We start from the raw sequence: 23,783 nt of genomic DNA on the forward strand, positions 1-23,783 counted from the left end.
CTTCCAGTCATAATTCCAAGAATAATCAGGCAGCAAATAAGGGTTCACCCCGAACCTTATCCCAACTGATCTTCCATCTGGGCTTTCTATCTAGGAGAGCAAACACATTAACCCCTTACACTTACTGGCCTCCCTGGGTGAGTCCGACAGTTTGGGAACCATTGCTCTCCATCCTTGCACAGATTAAGGGCTCAGTTATGGAAAAAAAGAACTGAGCTACATACACAGCCCTAAGGCTACAGTTGTATTTGGATTCACATAAAGAAAGCACATACTGATGTAGAAACGTGTGTATATTTACACATACGGTGCTTTATGTACAGTTTAAAAATATACAAAGGTCACCATGCAACGAGTCCAACTCATATCCGTAGGCACATCCCTGCCAGCCTGTCCAGCACACAGACAGCAAACTAATCACAAAGTATTGAGGGAGATTAACACCTCCCTTGGGGCAAGTTTCCTCCCACAATATCCTTGAAAATATAAATACACTGGGTTCAGCGGATCCTCCCGCAATCACGATATGCATTAAAATAACTATTTAGCAAATTTCTGCTTTTTCTCCTTATTCTTTTTTAAATTCTTCTTCTGTTTGAATCCCTCCTTTTCTGGCTGCTCCAGCTTTCTCTTCTTGTCACTGCAAGGGAGGAGATGAACATTAGGGTGCACTTGATGTAAAGAGCAGAGCAAACATTCTGGCATGGCAAGCAAGAGGGGAATACTGGGCACTATACTTGCATATATTGTTTCATTATTTGAAAGCTTACTCATAGTTCTTACTCAGCTTCCAGGTGGCCATGCACAGGCCATTAAAAGCTGCCAACTCAACCCCTAGACACTGAGCTATCAGCTTATTGGCCAACATATGGCTCCTTCCTGATCAAAATCCGAAAATTGGGAATATATCTATCGGCAGGTTAGAACATTAATCCCTTCAGGTGTTTAACAGATTATAATATATCTTCCCTTTTTATATTCAAAGAGTTACCCTTTCAAATGCTTTCTATCCCTGGGGAGAAAATATACCTTAAAGCTCACTTTAACTATATCAAAAGCTGTATAATAAATGCTTAAGCATTTAAGTTTATTTTGCTTGACAGTGATAGTTACCCTTTAACTGTAATACTTATTCTAACCAGTAGATGGCTTTTTCCAATAATCTAACTTGTTCTATAACAACAAGCCAAGCAGTCAATGCCGGGCTATGTACAGAACTGTACGGCAACAAGGAGAGATGATAACAGATAGGTAGGCACTGCAACTAACCTTTATTAAAGCAGCCAAACACACCAAGATCAGATTGTTTGGCCAGGACACAAAACAAGCAGAACGTTTTCGGATTTGGCCCATCACATGACCTTGGGCCAATTTATGTATGTATGTATGTATGTATGTATATCATTATTTAGAAAGTGCTGTACAGTAGAATAGATTAATACAACAGGGGGTTATTAATATAATAATAATAGATAATAATCAGATCCATATAGGGGGCTTGAAATACCAGTCTGATTAACACACAATGTCCTTAGGGATTTCAAGCCTATCCAGTCAATATCTTTAAAAAGGCCAAATCAGTCGATAAAATGACTGTTTAAGGTCCATACATGAGCCAACAGGCTGCCTATTTGGTCAAGTGGGTGAGCTGAAAGCCAATATCTGCCCATGTATGTGCAGCTTTAGGCACAAGCACTATTTTTAAGCCATTAGTTAATATTGCCCATTTTTCAATAAAACATTATGGTCTGCTGATAAAAAAGACCAAAAACCATTAAAATCTGATGGCACTAAAGGTATTTCCTCTGCAGGTGGAGAAGTGCCCTGAATCTGTCTGTGTCACCATGTCTTTGCTTATAGGGGAAACTGCCTGCCACCGCTGGTTTTAAGGTCGCAAATGCTCATAAACCACCAATCACCAGGGGTGCCAAGCAGTTTCAATTAAAGCCAATGATAAGTGGTGCTGGAGGATTCAGCTGCCGATGAACCCTGTGCCATCCACTGGACTCACCTCTTCATGCTGATAACTGATGCATTTTGACCCGTTTTCTTCAGGACTTCATTCCATTCCTCATCATCCCCTCGGATCACATATCTGCAAACAGAGAATATTCTCCATTTAATGGCCTAATGCATCAGGATAGGAGGAACCCCTTACATGCAAAAATGGTAGAAAATCAGGGATATACTGAATCTGAATCTACGTGCCAGGCCGAACTAAATCCGAATCCTTAAAATCATGTGACTTGTCACAAACAAAAGCGTTCAATTTTATTTAACTCCCTGTGGCCTAATTTGCATATACAAATTAGGATTCGGTATCAGTTTGGTATACAGCCGAATCTTTCAAAAAGAATTCGGGGTTCAGGCAGATCCCAAAATATTGGATTCGGTGCATCCCTGTATAGAATGCTCCCTCTTCCTGATCTGTCTGAAGGTGTCACATGATAAACGCATATATAAACTTGACTTCATGCAAACTGTTCTTTCACTGGTACATAGTGTTTGCCATGTTTTAAGTGTTTGTGTAAACCTGTATGGTTTGTTCCACAAGTAGAAAGCACCATTGAGGGGTTCACACATTCTACATTTTAACAGCAACGTATATACTGTATATGGAGGCAGTGTAAAGATGTTGGGAAAGTTTGCCCCATCCAGAAACCCATGTGAACCAATGAAATGTTACCTTTTACCGGGGCAATTGGCAAAGTAAAAGAAAACCTGGACAGATACATAATTTCACTGGTCTCCGTTGCCCTTCCTTTTGAGGCCAAGTTGGATATTGGATTAGGGTTACTTACTCAGAGAGATTTATCCCTTTTAGCTTCTCCACTTCCTGCTTGTGTTTCTCTTGAAACTCCTTACCGGCCTCTTCCTGGTCAAAAGACATGGTAAAAAGCAAATGAGACTAGGTGCTTAATGCAGAAATGTATCAGAATGCTCAGTTAACAGGGATCTCGCCTCACCAAATCCTCCTGAAGAGACTTCAGTGTTGGTTCCATAACCACCTCCTTAGTGGTAGCCATTTCCTCTTCCACTGCCCTCTCCTGGATTCTGTTAAACAGCTGGAGAGAGAAACAGGATCAGGAGATGCATAGGAAATTGAAGGAATAAAGCCACTTGTGAAAAGGCACCTACCTGGACTATTTTACGAATGATGCGGTTGAAAAGTCCCATCAGCTGACTGCTGGGGAGCTCAATCTCTTTCTCCAACTGATCGACACTTTTATGCTGCAAGCCGATGCCCAGAAGCAGAGCCTTGTTGGAGGAAAGAATATGGTAGTTAGGCCACTCCCACATCTAATACGATACAGACCTCGTGCCCCTAGGAATTGCGTAATAAGTCCCGTTATACCTAGATGGTCTCACTAGGTCTTGCCCCCACCAGTTAATTCCTCTGCTCCATTAAAATAAGTAAACATTATAAATAAATTGATGTAAAATTGATGAGAGTGCTATTCAAAGCACTTTTTCAATTAACATTCATTATTTATTATTCTTTTAATGAAAAGTACTGTTAACATGAATGCATTTTGTTACAACAGCGCCACCTGCTGGTCACTTTCTGAACATGAAGTAGTCGAGGACACTGTATTGTTGAGAAGTTGTCAGGAGAAAGAAAGAGGGATGTTCTTCTGGTTAGGAAAGACATGAGAAAAGTTCTGAGGTTTCGAATACGTTTCCTAACAAGAACATCAGCTTAGTACTCGTTCTTACTCCTGAAAACTTCCTCCACAACGTCCTCGACTACGTCATGTTATAAATGATGAATGTAAATTGCAAAAGTGCTTAGAATAGCGCTCTCATCGACAACAGGGTGGGCACAAGTAGGTAATAAGTTTAATAAGTATCTCTTTGGGGCTTGTAGGTGGGATGGTCAGCAGTAAAACATAAAGGACCCAACTGACATATACGTGTAGTATGACAGCAGTATAACAATCAGCTATATTAGTGGAATAATATATGACTAACAGATTGAGCTGCGGACAAGCTGAGGCCTCCGAGTTGCTGCAGAAAGTACATCCGAGCCAGAGAAGGGATCAGATCCATGATAAGATGATAATCCACCATGTTACGAGAGTACATCTCCAATCGCTTCAGGTCGTAGGGGGTTAAACCAGCCTCTAGTTCAGAGCGAGAGATCACTAGGGTGCAAGAGAAAAAAGTGGGTGAGAAAAGTAAAAACAAATATATAAATCCCAGGCAACTTGGGGGGGGGGGGGGGGGGAGAGAAACTCACGGTTTTCGGATTCCTTCTTAATGTTCCTGTTCTGCAGAATGTTCAGTGCCAGTGATGGTGCAAAAGTACTGAACTGATAGGAAAGGAGAGAGAGAAACCGCTTCCGGAAATCTGTATGAAATTCAATTGAGATAATTAGGACTCCAGAAACAAAGCCCAAACCAAGGCATATTCATAGTAGCTATTATACCATATTACCCCAACCATGCCAGAAATGGATGCATAAGGACATTCTTATATGCCCCTTACAGGCACCTCATACTTCCTGGCATGTCCCAGCAACCCTTGTGTCTTTACCTTTCCAAAATGCTGTCAGCCATGGCTCCTGATCAGATTCCTCATCCTCGTGTAAAGTTTTCAGCATGACGCAGGAGTGTTCCCCAGTGAGGTCATTCTAAAGGGCAATAATGGAAGGCACAGATATCACTTATTGTCTGCCTCTATTAAGAATTAAACAGCAAACCTTATACCGACACTCACCGGAGTTTGCCGCAGATAAACCGGTACGAACCCAGCACGCTTCCAAAACCTGAGGAAATTAAAAAATATAATTTTTAAAGGGATATTGCAATGTAAGTAGTATAGGCAAGTATTATAAGGGATAATGTACCCCCTACTGTAAATGATAAGGATATTAGCAGTCACTGAGGGGTTCTGTGCCCATATAAAGGCACAAGGCTGCAGGCTGAGTTATACAGGGAACTCTGAGTATCACTCATGTATTATAAGGGATAATGTACCCCCTACTGTAAATGATAAGGATATTAGAAGTCTCTGAGGGGTTCTGTGACCATATAAAGGCACAAGGCTGCAGGCTGAGTTATACAGGGAACTCTGAGTATCACTCATGTATTATAAGGGATAATGTACCCCCTACTGTAAATGATAAGGATATTAGCAGTCACTGAGGGGTTCTGTGCCCATATAAAGGCACAAGGCTGCAGGCTGAGTTATACAGGGAACTCTGAGTATCATTCATGTATTATAAGGGATAATGTACCCCCTACTGTAAATGATAAGAAAATTAGAAGTCACCGAGTAGCATTTACACCTCAGTATAAGTACAGCACGCTACTCACTTCAGCAGTTTGGGGGTTAATCCATACGATACTCCGAGATAATCAAGCTTCTCTGCTGGCCTCTCGCTGAGCCTCAGAAGCAGAGGGGGCAAGTTCTTCCGAGGGGTGAGCGACTCCTCCAGGAGACTCACAGCCTAAGGTTAAACACAGTTTTTGGTAAGAAGCACACATAACCATTTCCCAGAGGCTGATACCTACAACTAAACTACAGGATTAACAAAAATTTGAGTCTATACCTCACTGCTAACCGAGGTGATCTCCTGGGGCTTATTAGTTGCATTTTCCTCTAGGCAGGGAAACTGCCCTTCATAATACATCTGCACCAGTCGCAGGGCACGACTTCCATATCCCATCTGTAAGATGGAACAGCAGTGTGAGCGGCTGGCAATGGAGAATGAGAAACAGGCAAGAATGGGGGGGGAAGGAAAAAGTAAAGGATGGAAGTAAGATAGAAATGGAGGGAAGGGGTGAAAATTATAGGGCAACACAAGCATTGCAAACCAGAAGTAGACATGTTATTGCCCCAAATAAGCACTAAAAAGTCATAATATAATATTACCCCCTGGTAGTCTGGATGAACTGCTATCCGCACTACTCGCCCACCGGACAGACTGCCAAAATCTGGATCTTGGAACTGTAGACAGAAAATATATTTTTAATATTGAGCGGAGCGAAAAATTCTGCACAGAATCTTCAGCTAGTAACTGGCCCAAGTGAAAACCAACCTGCTCAGAAACAGTCCAGGGAATCAGATCCCCTGATGCCTTCTTCCCACGGGACAGACTACTCAAGATGGACTGGCGGGAAATCTCTCCCTCAAGGCACACCTGGGATACAAGGAGGAAAGGGCAGTGAGCACAGTCCATAAATAATCTGGTTATATGGGAAGAATGACAATACTTTGCACACTATTAGAAAAATCTTATGAGCAAAAAAACATATGATCTACAAGGTAGGCTTGGAAGAACTGGCTGTTGTGGGATACAGAGAGATAAGCTGAACCACCCTGAGTTATAGTTCAACCACAGCTAAAGAGATTATCTCCATCTGAACAGAGAAATGAAATCTTGTAGTAAGAGCTCAAATTTCATGTTGTTTTGATTATGACATTGCTTTGCTTGTTGGAAAAATAATCAAGACAATGTACCTGGACCACGGCCAGGACCTCTGGCACAGAATTCTGAGTTGGTGGAACGGGGGGAAGGAGACAGAAGAGATGGTGGGCTGGAGCATCGGACATCATCTGAAGGTCATTGGGCGAATTCTTCAAGGTTACAATGGGAGAAAAACAACATTAAAATAAAGAAATGAAACCACAAAGGAAGGGACCAATCAAAAATAGGGATTAATAAGGGGGGCAGGTTATGCATAGTACTTGAAAACTAAAAAATGTCTGTGGAGTGACCCACAGGGCTGCAAATATAGCCCCAAGCTAATTGGCACTTTTGTCTCACACAAGAGCAGATCAAGGCTGACATTATTCCATTAAGATAAACAGAAAATCACGCCACTCACCTTATAATGAGAAGCCACATATAGAGCCATGAGTCTCTGTAGAAAAGATTCAGAAGCCTTGTGATAGCAAAAAAGTGTGTCCCGGTTAATGTAATATCTGCACCCAAGTGTTAAGAATATTCCATTGTATACTATCACAGGGGGCTCTCGCCAAAGGAGGGGGGGACTTATTTTTATGTTGTACATAAGACACAGCATAAGGATACAGGTCACATGTCTCAGGGAGAGGGCAGCCAGAGATGATTCGGCTGATATTCATACAATCCAAACACAACATGTCGTTCAGCCATTTCTCTACGGGATCTCCGGGTGCGTAACGGATTGATTCCTGGAGGGTCACTTCATGCAATGTCCGGGCTGAATAAAGACACAATGAATAGAAGGTATCAGTATGGCACACCTGGTTTCCTAAATCCTATATGTTTGCATTTGTTGTTTTACAGGCTGTAGCTGGGAGTAGGGACTTTGTTTATACAAATGGCTTCTGAGAAAACAGGTGTTTGTTTTAATTCTGTTCATAAGAACAAGAAGTAGATTGTCACTTTACTTCTAATTTTAAAAATGCATGTTCATCAGTAAAACTGAAAAAAGGTTTAGAGTAAAAGCACCAGAGCTGTCCATGGGCACCATCTGCTGGTTGGAGAACGGCACTGCAGCTGCCTTTATAAGCACTGTCAAAACAGGTTTCCTAGCAAAGGCAGGTTTATTTACCCAGTTACTATGAACACACCATTAAAGGGTTTGTAAACCCAGCCATGATGCTGTCCCACTGCTCCCCCTAGTTTTGCTATAGAAGTTGCCAAAAACATAATTATACATGCGAAAAAAATTCACCAATGAGAATTCTACGAGAAAAACGTCATTATAAATGCAAAAAATGAGAATGCGAATTCCCAGCACTGTGTCAGGTATCTTGCTGTTATCTTACATATAGAGATAATTATGTCATTTTTCCCTTCATTATATTGACACTGGAATCAGACATGGGGATAAGGGCAGACTTCCAGCTCCAATTGCAGGAACAAAGAACATGGAGTCAGATTTATACAGATCAGCTGAGATTCTCATTGGAGAATTTTTCACAATTTAAAGCAGTTGCTGCTGTGGAGACTTGGGGAAAAGTTTTATTGTGCAATATTGCTTTAAGAATACAACCCTGATGTTGCTGAACTACAGCTCCCAGCATGCCCCAACCTTCATTATATGTTACATTATTCTGGGATTTGTAGTCCAGCAACAACTAAGTTTGGTTGAGCAGTGCAGTGGGGTTTATATCCCCTTTAATCCTTACATGAGTAAAAGCAACTGGAAGTACACAATGTGTGGACCTGTGTCAAGTGTATTCTCAGAGCTATAACGGGTATTTGATTTATTATCTGTACAACATGGTACCTGATGCTAATCGATTGCTAGCTGTGGATTTGTTCTCAGCTGTCACGGTGACTTGGCTGTCGGCGCTTTGCTGTCGGAGCTGCTGGATCAGTTTCAGAGACAGGGAACGACCAGTTCCTTCATACCTAGAACAGAAAAGCAGTTACGGTTTACACATCCTACACAAAAGAATCAGAGGGCACTTTCCAAGGTGCAAATTTATCAAACGTATCTCAAACTCATAGGCAGTCAATCCCAGTTGAGTTCCTAAGTAGCGGTAGGGTACGAATCACATAAGGCGATGTATTTTGGGGTTTGCATGCTTTTAATATGGATTTTCTAATAAAAATAAGATTTTTCTTCTTTGAATTTTTTTTGTTAAGCTTGGGATACGTTTGATAAATTTACTCCAGTGAAAGTGCCCAAGTTGTCTTAGGTCAGACGAAGACTGGCAATAACCCAATGGGCACAGTGCTGTTTCTTCCAATAAGTTTCTCTCCCCTCTCTGCTCTCTCACCCATTGATAGTGGAAGCCATGAACACCAGGTATGGTCCCATGAGGTTCTTCACAAGTGGGAGAGGAATGGCAGCCGCCTCGTCAATCACCACCAGCTCTGCTTGCCCCAGTTTAACTGCATCCGCTGGGTGTATGTACTGTGTGTAGGGAACAAGAAACATGTTAAAAGTTACAACAGGAGAACCACGGTTGTAATGATTAATGGTGCCCACATATATATCGCTCAGCTAACTCACCTGAATAGTCTGTCTGTGTTCCTTGAACACATTCACTCGGACCACAGCTTTCTCAAATTCAGGGTTCAAGGACTGGATAATCTCATAATCCATGTGCTCCTACAACAGTAGTATCATGACTTATTAACAGGTAGGGTAAACCACTGAATCATAAGGGTAATGCTATGGCCTTGAAATACAATTGGACGAAGTGATAAGCAAATTAAGGGCATTTCCTAAGCTCCAAAAAAGATCTATGGCACTAAAAAAAAAAAAAAAAAAAAGATATATATTCCCCCTAACTGGCCTTCAGGCTGGGCCCCCTTAGCTCAAAACAAGGTTACAGATATATAGAAATTTTGGGGTAACAGTCACCCTGCTATAGTTCCAGGGGTACCTTGGGCACAAATAAGCAGTCACCCCAAATCTCCCCCTAACTGGCCTTCAGGCTGGGCCCCCTTAGCCCATAACAAGGTTACAGATATATAGAAACATTGGGGTAACATTCACCCTGCTATAGTTCAAGGGGTACCTTGGGCACAAATAAGCAGTCACCCCAAATCCCCCCCTAACTGGCCTTCAGGCTGGGCCCCCTTAGCTCATAACAAGGTTACAGATATATAGAAACATTGGGGTAACATTCACCCTGCTATAATTCCAGGGGTACCCAGGGCACAAATAAGCACTCACCCCAAATCCCCCCCTAACTGGTCTTCAGGCTGGGCCCCCTTAGCCCATAACAAGGTTACAGATATATAGAAACATTGGGGTAACATTCACCCTGCTATAGTTCCAGGGGTACCCAGGGCACAAATAAGCACTCACCCCAAATCCCCCCCTAACTGGCCTTCAGGCTGGGCCCCCTTAGCCCATAACAAGGTTACAGATATATAGAAACATTGGGGTAACATTCACCCTGCTATAGTTCCAGGGGTACCTATGGAACGACCTAAGGAATAGACATACTGCTTACCTGATACTGCAGTGAGTCAAACCCTTTGAAGATGAACTCAAAGAGGGTGTGTAGGTTATCAGGGCTTGGAGAAGTTACAAAAATATTTGAATAACTAGAAAGGAAACAAAAGGAAAAAAAAGAAGCAAATCTGCTATAAATCACATGGAGGACGGTAAAGGCAAGATATGTTACACAGAAACCCCACATATTAGCAAACTCTTCATATGAACCACTTTTTGTTGCAGATGTATTACGAACTGCATTTCCATTAAAGGGATGGTTCTCCTTTCAGTTAACATTTAGTATGTCGTAAATTGGTCAATTCTAAGCAACTTTTCATGTGGTCTTTTTTTTGTAGATTCTGAATTTTTTGTTTTTCTCTTCAGACATTTTCCAGCTTTCAAATCACTGACCCTGGCAGCCAAAAAACTATTGCTCTGTGAGGCTACAATTTTATTGATTTTGTTACTTTTTATAAATTATTTTTCTATTCAGCTCCTTTCCAATAAATATGTCAGTCTCTTACTTAAACCACTGCCAAGTTCCTCAGGTAATTTGAACCCTAGCAACCAGATAACTACTGAAATTCCAAGCTGTAGAGCTGCTGAACAAAAACTGAAATAACTAAAAAAAAAAACAAAATAATGAAGACCAAATGCAAATTGTTTCTGAATATGACTCAAAGGTGAACAACCCCTTTAAAGATCTGTCTGAGGTTTGTCACGAGGACAAGTGACAATCCTGCAAGAGGAACATGGGAAATTGTGTTGAGCCCTAGGGAAAATAATCACTCTGTGTGGAGTTAGTGATTATTTTTTTTTTCAGGTTGATTATCTATATGCATTTGTAAAATTCTTCACTCCACTTTATCCACTTTCACAAAAAGAAGGGAATTTGACTGAGAAGTTTTACAGGAAATGTCCAATGTGCACCCATTTAGCCTGGTTTGCTGCCAAAAGCTTAGTGAAGACACAAGGTGGCCAAAATGGACATTACAGGTGCTAGTAGAACCAGTGTTTAAATATGAATTGGCTTTCTGTAGCCCCAGTGAGCACAAGAACCCTTGCATATCAATATTTCCTATTTCTCTCACGTCCAAGGGGGACACAGGAACGGTGGGGTAAAGGGCCCCTCCCACCAGGAGGCAGGACACAGTGGTGACGTAAGAATTGTAGCCACTCCTTCTCCCTTTATCCCCCCTTGCTCAGCGCACAGCCTTCAGTTTTTTCTGTGTCCTCGTCACAGGAGGTATGGACTGGCCCTACAGGGCCCTACTAAAGGACATCATCGGTCGGTGATTAGCACCGACACCCGGGGTGAGACCTGAGCCAGGCTTCGGCCTGTGCTCCAAGTGTCAGCCCCCTACGATGGATACCCTCCGATACCCTAGAGGTATATACACGGAGCAGAAAGTCTCCCGGTGGGGAGCATGCAAGACAAGTGCATCGCACTAGCTCTTACATTGGTAAGCTACCGAGGTACCCCCTCTGATAACCCCATACCTCAGCCTTGCTTCGTTAACCAGGGCGCGAGTGCGCGATGACGTCATCGGCGCGCGCCTGCGCGATGACGTCATCGACGCACGCTGGCGTGTCCACTTATCGATGACGCGGCTCGCAATACAAGCCCTATATCAGGCTGAACTGCGCGCCATCGCCATTCGCGCCCATTTGCCTTACACTGCACACGCAGCTTAATAGCTCTCTCCTTCTCCGCTCTATCCTTGCTCCAGCACGGTAAAAAAGTACATTACTTACTACATTATGGCTGAAGGTAGGGGGGATTTATTTATCAGGGGAGGTAGACAACTCCCTACGGTAGTTTCATATTTTGCCTGCACTAAGTGCCTTAACAAGTTTAAGGAGGCCCAGCCTAACCCCATTTGCTCATCTTGCAGCACTCGGGTTACATCTGCAGACCCCCCTGAATCTCAGTCAGCGGGTATTTCTGAACAATCTCAGACCGGCTCATTGCAGTCTACTGCATCAGCCCCACAGGCATCCTCTGATGCGCCAGCTTGGGCCATCTGCCTTTCTCAATCCCTACAAGCTATACCACAGCTTGCCTCCTCTATTGACAAAATGCTTGGCAAAATGGCGGAAGCCCCAGCTACCACAAATAAGCGCAAGCGTGATTTTGGTAGAAAAGAAGCCACTCTAAAACTTCTTTCTTCCAGCCCCTCTCCATCTGAGGGTGAGGCCAGTGAAGGAGAGGTTTTTTCCTCTGAACATTCAGATTCTGAAGAGGGTAGTACATCTACGGACTCTTCTTCTAATATAGACCATCTCATAAAAGCAGTTCTAGAGGTATTGCAGATTGAGGAACCGGATTCTGCCGCAGGGAAAGCAAAAGGCCTCTTTAAGAAACATAGCAAGGCCTCAGTGGCCTTCCCGGCCCATGAGCAACTTCAGGCAGTTATTCAGGACGAATGGCAGAATCCTGAGAAAAGATTTCAGGCAACTAAGCGTTTTACTAAGCAATATCCCTTTCCGAAGGAATTTGTTGACAAATGGAGCTCTCCTCCAATGGTAGATGCTCCTGTCTCTAGGTTATCAAAAGCCACAACCCTACCAGTACCAGACGCATCAGCCTTTAAAGACCCCACAGACAAAAAGCTGGAAGGGTTCCTTAAGGCTTCCTTTTCTGCTTCAGGGTCAGCATTACTCCCTATCCTGGCCTCTGCCTGGGTTAGCAGAGCCATTGAAGCCTGGGCCAACACCTTGCTTCAGTTATCACAAGAGGAAGGGTACCCAGCCCAAATTCCTCAACTGGTATCTTACATCATTGAAGCCAACTCCTTCATAGGCGAGGCTGTTCTAGATGCAGCAAAGTTAGTGGCTCGCTCCTCAGCTCTCTCTGTAGCCTCTCGTAGGTCTCTATGGCTCAAACTTTGGTCGGCTGACCTCAGTTCCAAAAAATCCCTTATTGCCATACCCTTCAAGGGATCTAGGCTTTTTGGGGAAGAGCTAGAAAAAATCATTTCTCAAGCAACGGGAGGGAAAAGCACACTTCTCCCACAAAACAAACCAAAACCTAGTTTTGGTGCTAGGAGAGGTGGTTCCTTTCGTAACCAAACCTTTCGCAACTTCAAGAGTAGCTCCCCCCCGCGTGCCTCCTCCTCATTCAAACAGCGGTTTCCCAACAAGGGTAAACCCACCTGGCAGGCTAAGAAGCCCCAGCACAAGCCCGCTAGCGACAAGAATTCTACTTCCTGACTACAAGGTAAAAACCTTGGAACCCTGGACCCTAGGGGGCAGGCTTCGTTTTTTTGCAAAAACTTGGGCAACACACACTTCAGATCCCTGGATCTTAAACACAATATCTTTCGGCTATCGTCTCGAGTTCCGACATGCCCCGCCTCCTCGGCATTTCTTCATGTCCAAACTTCCCTCACAAACTACCAAGAGGGAGGCCTTCTTGGCAATCGTCCACTCCCTTCTAAACACGGGGGTCATCGTCCCGGTTCCTCCGGCCCAACGTTTTCACGGGTTTTATTCAAATCTCTTTATAGTCCCCAAGAAGGACGGGTCTTACCGCCCCGTGTTAGATCTCAAGAGACTGAACAAACAGATTTCCTATCAGCGCTTCAAAATGGAATCACTTCGTTCGGTGATCCGAGCCATGGAACCGGGGGAATATCTGGCATCCTTGGATATCAAGGATGCCTACCTCCACGTTCCGGTGTTCCCTCAACACCACCAGTTCCTCAGATTCGCTTACCAGAATCAGCACTTCCAATTTGTTGCTCTGCCCTTCGGCCTTACGTCCGCACCACGGGTGTTCACAAAAATTATGGCCATTATGGCAGCATTTCTCCGTGTCCGTGGTGTGTCTATAACACCATATTTGGACGACCTCCTCATCAAGGCTCGTTCCAAGGATCTGGCGGAACAGCACCTGCACTTAACAACTCAGTGCCTCCAAGAATTCGGCTGGACGATCAACTTCCAGAAGTCCTCCCTTCTTCCCAGCCAGAACATGGTCTTCCTGGGATTGAAATTCGACACTTGTCAACAGAAAGTGTTTCTCCCGGAGGACAAACAACAGAAGCTGCGTTCCTCCATAATGCGCCTCAAGACTTCACAGTATCCCACGGTTCAGACGTGCATGAGAGTCCTCGGTCTGATGGTCTCAGCCATAGAGGCAGTTCCGTTTGCCCAATTTCACCTCCGCCCACTTCAGGCAACAATTCTCACACGTTGGCACAGAACCTCCCTACACCAGAGAATATTCCTCTCAACGGGAATCAAGAGGTCATTAAATTGGTGGCTGAACCCCAACCGCCTATCGCAGGGTCGAATGTTCACGGAGCCTTCCTGGCAGATTGTCACGACGGACGCCAGTCTCCTGGGTTGGGGAGCAACCTTCCAAGGGAGGTCAGTCCAGGGCTGGTGGTCCCCAGAGGAAGCTCTTCTCCCGATCAATCTCTTAGAGATAAGAGCAATTCGCCTAGCGCTACAGTCGTGGCAGTCTCTGCTACAACACAAACCAGTACGCATCCAAACAGACAACGCCACCGCCGTAGCCTACATCAACCGCCAGGGAGGCACACGGAGCAGGGCAGCAAACAAGGAAGTAGCTCCCATTCTGCACTGGGCAGAGAACAACGTCCTTCAGCTCTCCGCCATTCACATTCCCGGTGTAGACAACTGGGAGGCGGATTACCTCAGCAGGCACCGGGTGGATCCCGGGGAGTGGGAATTGCACCAAGACGCCTTCCAGCTGTTGGTCCGCAGATGGGGAGAACCCCAAATCGATCTAATGGCCACCAGGCACAACCGCAAAGTTCCCAGGTTCTTTGCACGATATCGAGACCCTCTAGCAGAAGGGATAGACGCCATGACTATGCCATGGCGCTTTCGCCTAGCTTACATCTTCCCGCCCCTACCGATGCTCCCCCGAGTACTCAAAAAGATTCGCAAAGAAGAGGCCAGGGTCATAGTAGTCGCCCCACGCTGGCCCCGGAGGTCCTGGTATTCAGACCTCCTAAGCCTATCCCTGGAGGCTCCGGTACCGCTCCCTCCAAGGGACGATCTCCTTTCCCAGGGTCCCATCCGCCATCAGAACCCTCATCTCTTCGCGTTAATGGGATGGCTCTTGAAGCCTCAATCTTAAGAAAAAAGGGCCTGTCAGAAGAAGTAATCTTGACCATGCTAAAGGCACGTAAGCCATCAACATCCAAGGCTTACCACAGGACATGGGATTGCTACCACTCTTGGTGCGACCAAAAAGACCTTGATTTCATGGAACTCAGTATCCCAACAATTCTTGAATTCTTGCAAGCCGGGCTGACCAAGGGACTTCGCCTCGGTTCCCTGAAGGCACAAGTGTCGGCTCTTTCCATTCTGTTCCAGCAACGCTTGGCCCTACAGGAAGACGTACGTACTTTCCTCCAAGGGGTTTCGCGAGTGGTCCCGCCATTCCGACACCCAATTCCCCCATGGGACCTTAATCTGGTACTTAGGGCTCTCCTCGAGCCTCCCTTCGAACCACTGGAATCGGTAGATCTCCATTTCCTCACGTGGAAGACCGTATTCCTGGTAGCCATAGCCTCCGTTCGGCGGGTTTCAGAACTGAGTGCATTGTCATGTTCGCCACCCTTCCTGATTTTCCAGGAAGACAGAGCGGTACTACGTACGGTACCCAGTTTCCTTCCCAAGGTGGTATCCTCATTTCACATCAATGCGGAGATTATTCTTCCCTCCTTCTGCAATAATCCTCAGAACGAAAAAGAATCAAAGCTCCACTGCCTAGACGTGGTGAGAGCCTTGAAGACTTATACTTCGCGTACCAAACCATTTAGAAAAACAGAGTCCCTGTTTGTACTCCCCTCAGGCTCTAGAAAAGGGCTCTCGGCTACCAAAACCACAATAGCCCGTTGGATCAAAGAGGCGGTTAGGCGGTCTTACCTGGCACATAAGAAGACGCCACCCTTACGGTTACGGGCTCACTCTACCAGAGCATTAGGAGCCTCTTGGGCTCATAGAAATTTTGCATCAGCTGACCAGATCTGCAAAGCGGCTACCTGGTCCTCCTTACACACCTTTACACGGTTTTATCAATTCAATACTTACCTTTCCGCGGAGGCGGCCTTAGGCCGAAAAATCCTCCAAGCGGTAGTTTCTTAAGGAGTTCCTCCCTCCCTTATTCGGGGCATCTTTGGTATGTCCCCACCGTTCCTGTGTCCCCCTTGGACGTGAGAGAAAGGGAGATTTATGTACTTACGGTTAAATCCTTTTCTCTCCAGTCCTAAAGGGGGACACAGGAACGGTGGGGTAAAGGGCCCCTCCCACCAGGAGGCAGGACACAGTGGTGACGTAAGAATTGTAGCCACTCCTTCTCCCTTTATCCCCCCTTGCTCAGCGCACAGCCTTCAGTTAATAACAAACTCAAACAGGAACATAACTCCATTGAACTTATGCTACATGTACAGCTGAAATTGAACCCCAAGAGTTCCGGGGGGGAAGTCCTGTGTCCCCCTTTAGGACTGGAGAGAAAAGGATTTAACCGTAAGTACATAAATCTCCCTATGTAGATGGCACAACACAGTCTTCACAGATATACCAGGATTTCTGTTATGGTGAGAACATCACCGCTGCTAGACTTTTTTTTAATGGTTAGCACCAGCCTTACCCAAATGCCACAGCCCCTGCTATAGCCAGGCCTAATGCAGCAGACTTTCCTCGACCGCGAGCTGCTGTTAGGGTAACAGTGCTCCTAAGGGTCTTCTCAGACACAGCCTCGATGAACTTCAACACTGCTTTTGCCTGAAACAAGGATGAAGAAGGTTGTACAGAGGAGTAGATATCAAACTGACGCCTTTTCAGCCCTGTATTTCCACACTGCTCCATTAACAAGATTAAAAACCTATAAAATATCTGCTATAGCTCCAGAATATCTTGCTCTGCATATATGTGTTTACAGCCAATCACACCCATGCTGGTCTTGGGGCTGAGGTTCCAGAAAATGTGTAGGTCAGCAAATAAGAATTCACTATTAATGCTAAACCCTAACAACCACTGATCAGCACTTCAAAGAAAGGAAGGGGGGGCTGACCCACCGCTTAAGAACCCTGATCTAAGCGCAGAACTGAAACACACTGTAGTTTTAGAAGTTAGTTGATCATAAAGTCAGCGGGGAATGGTGAATATAATACTTGAAAGTTTTCAACTAAAAAAATAACCTAAATTTCTGGCATTGTCACATAAAACACCATATGTGTTAGTTGCTAGGGGTTACAGAGTTAGGCAACCAGCCCAAGTGCATTTATATTTCGATGGTGATGTCCCAGTAAGAAGTTTGATACCTGGTCCAGAGTTTTGCAGTTCTCTACCAGAACTCCCACAGGCTGTGTGTCTTGAAGGCTAAGCTTTACATCCTGCAGCTCTTGTTCCTCAGGAGACAAGCTGGCATCCTGGGAAAGGGAGAAGGCATAGGGTTAATGGGGCAATACAAGGTCACCGTACCATAATATACAACAACAAAAAATGCTGAATTTGGCCACATGCTCTTCCTACTCTGTGTGCAAGTGAGCAGTGCCAGTGTATATTCTGCCTGCAATGTACCCACATACCTGAGCTTTGGGAGGGATAGGCTTTATATTGGCAATGTGGCTGGAGATTGGCAAAATGTTTAGTTGGTCATCGATCACCATGCAGGTCTTGCAGGAAGCAAGAGACAGGATGAACCTATGAACACATGAAGCATTTTGCTATGAAAAACCCCCCCGATGTGCACAAATATCCTTGCAAAAACCCCAGGATTTCTATACAGCGCCAGCTATCAACCAGACTTATATACATCACCTCTCATTGAATCTCACAACAACATCCTGATGGGCCTCGGTCCTGTAACGAGAGTGGACGTCCTAAAACACAAAATAAAATAATTATTCTCGAGACAAAGAGTTTGGATAGAACTTAGAAGTAGCTGACATCACTTACAAAAAAAAAATTGATACAGAATATACAGATGTGCCGAAAGCTTCCGAATTTTATATATAATCTGAGCTGCTGACTCAGATTACAAATGCAAGGTGTTATTTGTGCACTAATGAATGTGTAACTTGGAATTTTTACCAGCCTGAACCTGGTGACAATTCCAGCATTCCCTTAAGCTCCCCAAAGGGGTAGTTCTCCTTTAAATTAAGTTTATGTATACTGTAGAGAGTGCTATTCTGAGACATTTTGGTTTGGTCTTCATTTCTTTAATTATTAGCAGCTGTCGAAGTATTTAGATTTTTATTCAGAAGCTCTCTAGTTTGGAATTTAAGCAGCTACCTGGTTGCTAGGGTCTTATTTACCCTAGCAACCAGGCAGTGGTTTGAAATATGGATAGAAGAGGGTCTAAATAGGAAGATAAGAAAAAGAATTACAATAATAAAATTGTGGACCCAGAGATACATAGGTTTTATTGGATGCTTAGGGGCTGATTTACTAACCCACGATTCCGACCCGAATTGGAAAAGTTCCGACTTGAAAACGAACATTTTGCGACTTTTTCGTATGTTTTGCGATTTTTTCGGATTCTGTACGAATTTTTCGTTACCAATACGATTTTTGCGTAAAAACGCGAGTTTTCCGTATCCATTACGAAAGTTGCGTAAAAAGTTGCGCATTTTTCGTAGCGTTAAAACTTACGCGAAAAGTTGCGCATTTTTCGTAGCGTTAAAAACGAAAAATGCGCAACTTTTCGCGTAAGTTTTAACGCTACGCAAAATGCGCAACTTTTTACGCAACTTTCGTAATGGATAGGAAAACTTGCGTTTTTACGCAAAAATCGTATTGGTAACGAAAAATTCGTAAAGAATCCGAAAAAATCGCAAAACATACGAAAAAATCGCAAAATACCGATCATTACGAAAAAAACGCAATCGGACTCCATTCGACCCGTTCGTGGGTAAGTAAATCAGCCCCTTAGTCAGTGATCCCCATTTGAAAGATGGAAAGAGGCAGTAGTTTTTTTAAATAATGAAACCCAGCGTGCCACATTTATAAACAAGGATTCTTACCATGGTCATGGTGTAAAGCTGCTTTAGTGAGCTCATGGTGCGCAAAAGAAGAACCACAATTCCCCCACCTTCCACAGTCTCTACAGTACGAGCCAGCAGATTGGGAGTCAAGGCCTCGAAGTCCTGAAGGGAAAGAGACAGCACCTTGGTTTAGAAATGGCACAGATACATGAACCGACAGCAGCAAACAGAGGAGCATGGCTAAAATGGGCAACTGACGGCCATATTGTTCACCCCTGAGTTAACTTATAGTATGATGTAAAGCAGTGATCCCCAACCAGTAGCTCGGGGGCAACATGTTGCTCACCAACCCCTTGGATGTTGCTCCCAGTGCCCCCAAACCAGGTAGTTATTTTTTAATTCCTGACTTGGGGGCAAGTTTTGGTTAAATAAAAACAAGATTTCCTACCAAATAAAGCCCCCTGTAAGCTGATAGTGTGCATAAAGGCTGCCTAATAGCCAATCTTAGCCCTTATTTGGCACCTTTATGAACTTTTATGCTGCTTGTGTTGCTCTCCAAGTCTTTTCACATTTGACTGAGGCTCACGAGTAAGAGGTTGGGGATCCCTGATGTAAAGAGTGATATTCTGAGATAATATGCAATTGGTCTTCATTTTTTAGTTATTTCATTTTCAGTTCAGGAGCTCTCCAGTTTGGCGTTTCAGCAGGTATTGGGTTGCTAGGGTCCACGTTACCTTAGCAACCTGGCAGTGGTTTGGATGAGAGACTGATTTATGAATAGGAAAGGTCTGAGTAGAAAAGAAAGCTACAAAATGTAACAATAACAATAAAATTGTAGCTTTAAATAGCAATAGTTTTTTGCTGCTGGGGTTAGTGACCCCTATTTAAAACTACAAAGAGTTGGAAGAAGGTAGCAAATAATTAAAAAATCATAACAAATAAATAATGAAGACCAATTGAAAAGTTGCTTAGAAATGGCGATTCTGTAACATACCAAAAGTTAACTTAAAGGTTGGATACAATTGAATGATATTGCTCTGCAGTGCCAAGAGCCACGCTTACCTGCAGGACACACATTCCGTACGTGTTGCCAAGGATTTTATGGGTCTCGTTGTAGTAGCAATACCGAATGTTCGTAGCAGCAACGAAAAGCTCGAAGGGATCATCCTCCTTGATGTTCAACGAGCCACTTTTAATCCTCTTCTGCAGCTTTCTCATTTTTTTCTTCCGGTTACTGGAAGACACATAAAAAGCCAGTAAGATACACCAGGCAAGGACGTCTCCCATAGCGTGAATTAATGGATTATATAGAAAAGCCCACCTGCTAAAGCCCAACTCTTTCTTGTAGCACCACAGGACCGATGGGCGGGCTCTGACAGTAGCTTTCGATAGCATGTGGTGAAGAATAACGACCTACGGGGGCAATAATTAACATTAATATTTTTACTAACAGAAGCATAAATACTGAAGCACCCAGGGTTATAATCAGCTCACCTGATCCTTCCCTTGATCCCCCACAACCACAAAAAAGCTCCTGTGTTTCTGAGCCACGCCATTCTCAATCAGCACCCGGATACGGTTATCGATCTTCTTGCGTTGCATCCTTATACGATTCTGGAGAAACACGGATCATTTCAAAGCTCCGCCTCTAAGGCATTCAAACTTGGATATGACTGCACGTTATTTTGCAACTTATATTTTTTTTAAAATCCCCTGTAAATTATATCCTTATTAACAGTGCTTAGCGGTGTCAGCAGTTAGAATCAATGATCAGTGATGTAATTTCTGTCAAATGACTCACTGAAACTTGTGTATTATAATAAATAATGTACCCCCTGTTTTAAAATTTCAGGATATTAGAAGTCACATTGGAGTTCCATGAGCTGTAGAAAAGCACTCAGCCTTTTATATAATCATAGAACTCCTTGGTGACTTATATTTTACAACAGGGGGTACAGTATTCACCATAAAATCTGTTTTTCTTCTTGCTTCTAAAACCCAGTGACCCATATTTCTTGGAACTAATTAGCCACGTCAAGCACACATTCTTATAAGGAACAAGCCAAGAAAAGGTGGAACCAAAACTATGGATAAGCCCCCTCAACAGTACAGGCTATTTGATTATTGGGCTGCAACTAACGTCTGGTTAACACAGGAGGCCTGCGTAGACACAATGGTTTTAAGCAAATGGGATTTTATGCCTAGCCCAATCAATATCTGACAAGGCCCAAGTACAGGTATGGGACCTGTTATCCAGAATGCTTGGGACCTGGGGGTTTTCTGGATAAGGGATCTTTCCATAATTTGGATCTCCATGCCTTAAGTCTGCTAAAAATCATTTAAATATTGAATAAACCCAATAGGACTGTTCTGCCCCCAATAAGGGGTAATTATATCTTAGTTGGGATCAAGTACAGGTACTGTTTTATTATTACAGAGAAAAGGGAATCATTTAACCATTAAATAAACCCAATAGGACTGTTCTGCCCCAATAAGGGGTAATTATATCTTAGCTGGGATCAAGTACAAGGTACTGTTTTATTATTACAGAGAAAAGGGAATCATTTAACCATTAAATAAACCCAATAGGGCTGTTCTGCCCCAATAAGGGGTAATTATATCTTAGTTGGGATCAAGTACAAGGTACTGTTTTATTATTACAGAGAAAAGGGAATCATTTAACCATTAAATAAACCCAATAGGACTGTTCTGCCCCAATAAGGGGTAATTATATCTTAGTTGGGATCAAGTACAAGGTACTGTTTTATTATTACAGAGAAAAGGGAATCATTTAACCATTAAATAAACCCAATAGGGCTGTTCTGCCCCAATAAGGGGTAATTGTATCTTAGTTGGGATCAAGTACAGGTACTGTTTTATTATTACAGAGAAAAGGGAATCATTTAACCATTAAATAAACCCAATAGGGCTGTTCTGCCCCAATAAGGGGTAATTATATCTTAGTTGGGATCAAGTACAGGTACTGTTTTATTATTACAGAGAAAAGGGAATCATTTAACCATTAAATAAACCCAATAGGGCTGTTCTGCCCCCAATAAGGGGTAATTATATCTTAGTTGGGATCAAGTACAGGTACTGTTTTATTATTACAGAGAAAAGGGAATCATTTAACCATTAAATAAACCCAATAGGGCTGTTCTGCCCCAATAAGGGGTAATTATATCTTAGTTGGGATCAAGTACAGGTACTGTTTTATTATTACAGAGAAAAGGGAATCATTTAACCATTAAATAAACCCAATAGGGCTGTTCTGCCCCCAATAAGGGGTAATTATATCTTAGTTGGGATCAAGTACAGGTACTGTTTTACAATTACAGAGAAAAAGGAAATCATTTTTAAAAATTAGAAATATTTGCTTATAATGGAGTCTATAGCAGATGGCCTTTCCATAATCTGGATAATGGGTTGCCGGATAAGGGATCCCATACCTGTACACATTATTTTGAGACCCCACATGGGGGGGGGGGCTGCCCACACAAACAAAGAACAATATAAGCTGGGAAAAATACCTTTTGTCTAGCAACAAGGGCAGTCAACATTACGGAATGCATCTTGGGTAAAAATATGGAACTACACCCTGCTCACTGTTAATAAATGAGGGCCTGGCTGTCCAAAAAGGGTCTGTGATTACTTAGGTCTGAACACCGTCATCTCAGCCATAAAGCAGGACAGAACTGCTGTCTTCTAAGTTATACAAATGACCTAAGCTTTGCTTACATTTCTCTGTACTGTGCTAAACAACGCATATATTGCAAATGTGAACAAGGCACGAGCAACAAAGTCAGAAGCCAATACTTGCCAATGAATGGGCGCCTTAAAGGAACAGTAACACCAAAAAATGAAAGTGTATAAAAGTAATTACAATATTATGTACTGTTGCCCTGCACTGGTACAACTGGGGTGTTTGCCTCAGAAAGACTACTATAGTTTATATAAGTAAGCTGCTGTGTAGCCCCGGGGGCAGCCATTCAAAGGAGAAAAGGCACAGGTTACTTAGCAGATAACAGATAAACCCCCATAATATGGGGCTTATCTACTAGTTATCTGCTATGTAACCTGTGCCTTTTCTCCTTTTTTCCAGCTTGAATGGCTGCCCCCATGGCTACACAGCAGCTTATTATCGGATTATTTTTTTTTTTAAAGCAACTTGCTACCTGATATCGCCCACCCGTAGGTGGGGATATCGGGTAAAGATCCGCTCGCTTGGCGACATCGCCAAGCGAGCGGATCTTATAGTGTATGGGGACCTTTAGGCTAGGGAATCACGTTATCAGTACATCAGATAATGTGACTGTGCCTTTAAATGGACAAAATAGCAAATTAGGCCAAACAGATGCTAGGGGGGCTGTTCTTCCTTCTAGAAATTTGGCCACAAACCTGGAGAATTCAGAGCGACATTATAGGAGTCGCATTATAGGAACCTCCTGAAAGTTACTCACAATTGTGACTGAAATCGAAGTAATGTATCAGACAACCTACGGCTCTGTTCATTGGCCGCCTTCTGCTACTTTGTTTCAGGAGTCAGAAGCAGCAGTGCAGAGCATATAAACAACCAGACTGATACTGCTTTCAGTTACATTTACAAACAACTTTAGAGCCAGCTGAAAACGCTTAATGAATGTATGTAGGATAGTTGCTTGGGACTGCAGTGTCTTTACATAAGCAAAATAAATAGTCTGAGGGTGAAGTTGCCCTTTAAATATAGAAACATGCACATTCCCTCCTATAACACTATGAAATGGCAGCTACTATAAGGAAATGATTCGCTCATCCCTGAGAGATGTTATGGCTGCCCCCAGCACCCCACAGTAACACAGTGAGTGCCACATACACACCAGAAACCCCTCAGAGTAGGCAGCGAAAACTCACATGGAACTTGCAGCATGGACACACACAGGC

At 43.5% G+C, this 23,783-nt stretch overlaps 1 protein-coding gene across 2 annotated transcripts; it reads right to left on the reverse strand.

The window, feature by feature from the left end:
• Nucleotides 1-275: 275 nt before the first annotated feature.
• Nucleotides 276-23,783, reverse strand: nat10 (N-acetyltransferase 10 (GCN5-related)). Of its 2 annotated transcripts, none has more exon segments than NM_001197230.1 (29): nucleotides 276-640; nucleotides 2,012-2,095; nucleotides 2,802-2,875; nucleotides 2,967-3,065; nucleotides 3,139-3,258; nucleotides 3,973-4,145; nucleotides 4,241-4,351; nucleotides 4,538-4,634; nucleotides 4,721-4,769; nucleotides 5,320-5,453; nucleotides 5,556-5,672; nucleotides 5,879-5,953; nucleotides 6,045-6,146; nucleotides 6,467-6,583; nucleotides 6,835-6,931; nucleotides 7,041-7,191; nucleotides 8,227-8,351; nucleotides 8,723-8,859; nucleotides 8,959-9,057; nucleotides 9,911-10,004; nucleotides 16,526-16,659; nucleotides 17,199-17,306; nucleotides 17,466-17,580; nucleotides 17,698-17,759; nucleotides 18,903-19,025; nucleotides 19,926-20,097; nucleotides 20,185-20,276; nucleotides 20,358-20,477; nucleotides 23,754-23,783. In NM_001197230.1, coding segments are annotated over 28 exon segments (3,069 nt in total). In that variant the 5' UTR covers nucleotides 20,466-20,477; nucleotides 23,754-23,783; the 3' UTR covers nucleotides 276-540.

The sequence above is a fragment of the Xenopus tropicalis genome, chromosome 4 (genome assembly GCF_000004195.4).
Source record: "Xenopus tropicalis strain Nigerian chromosome 4, UCB_Xtro_10.0, whole genome shotgun sequence".
NCBI lineage: Eukaryota > Metazoa > Chordata > Amphibia > Anura > Pipidae > Xenopus > Xenopus tropicalis.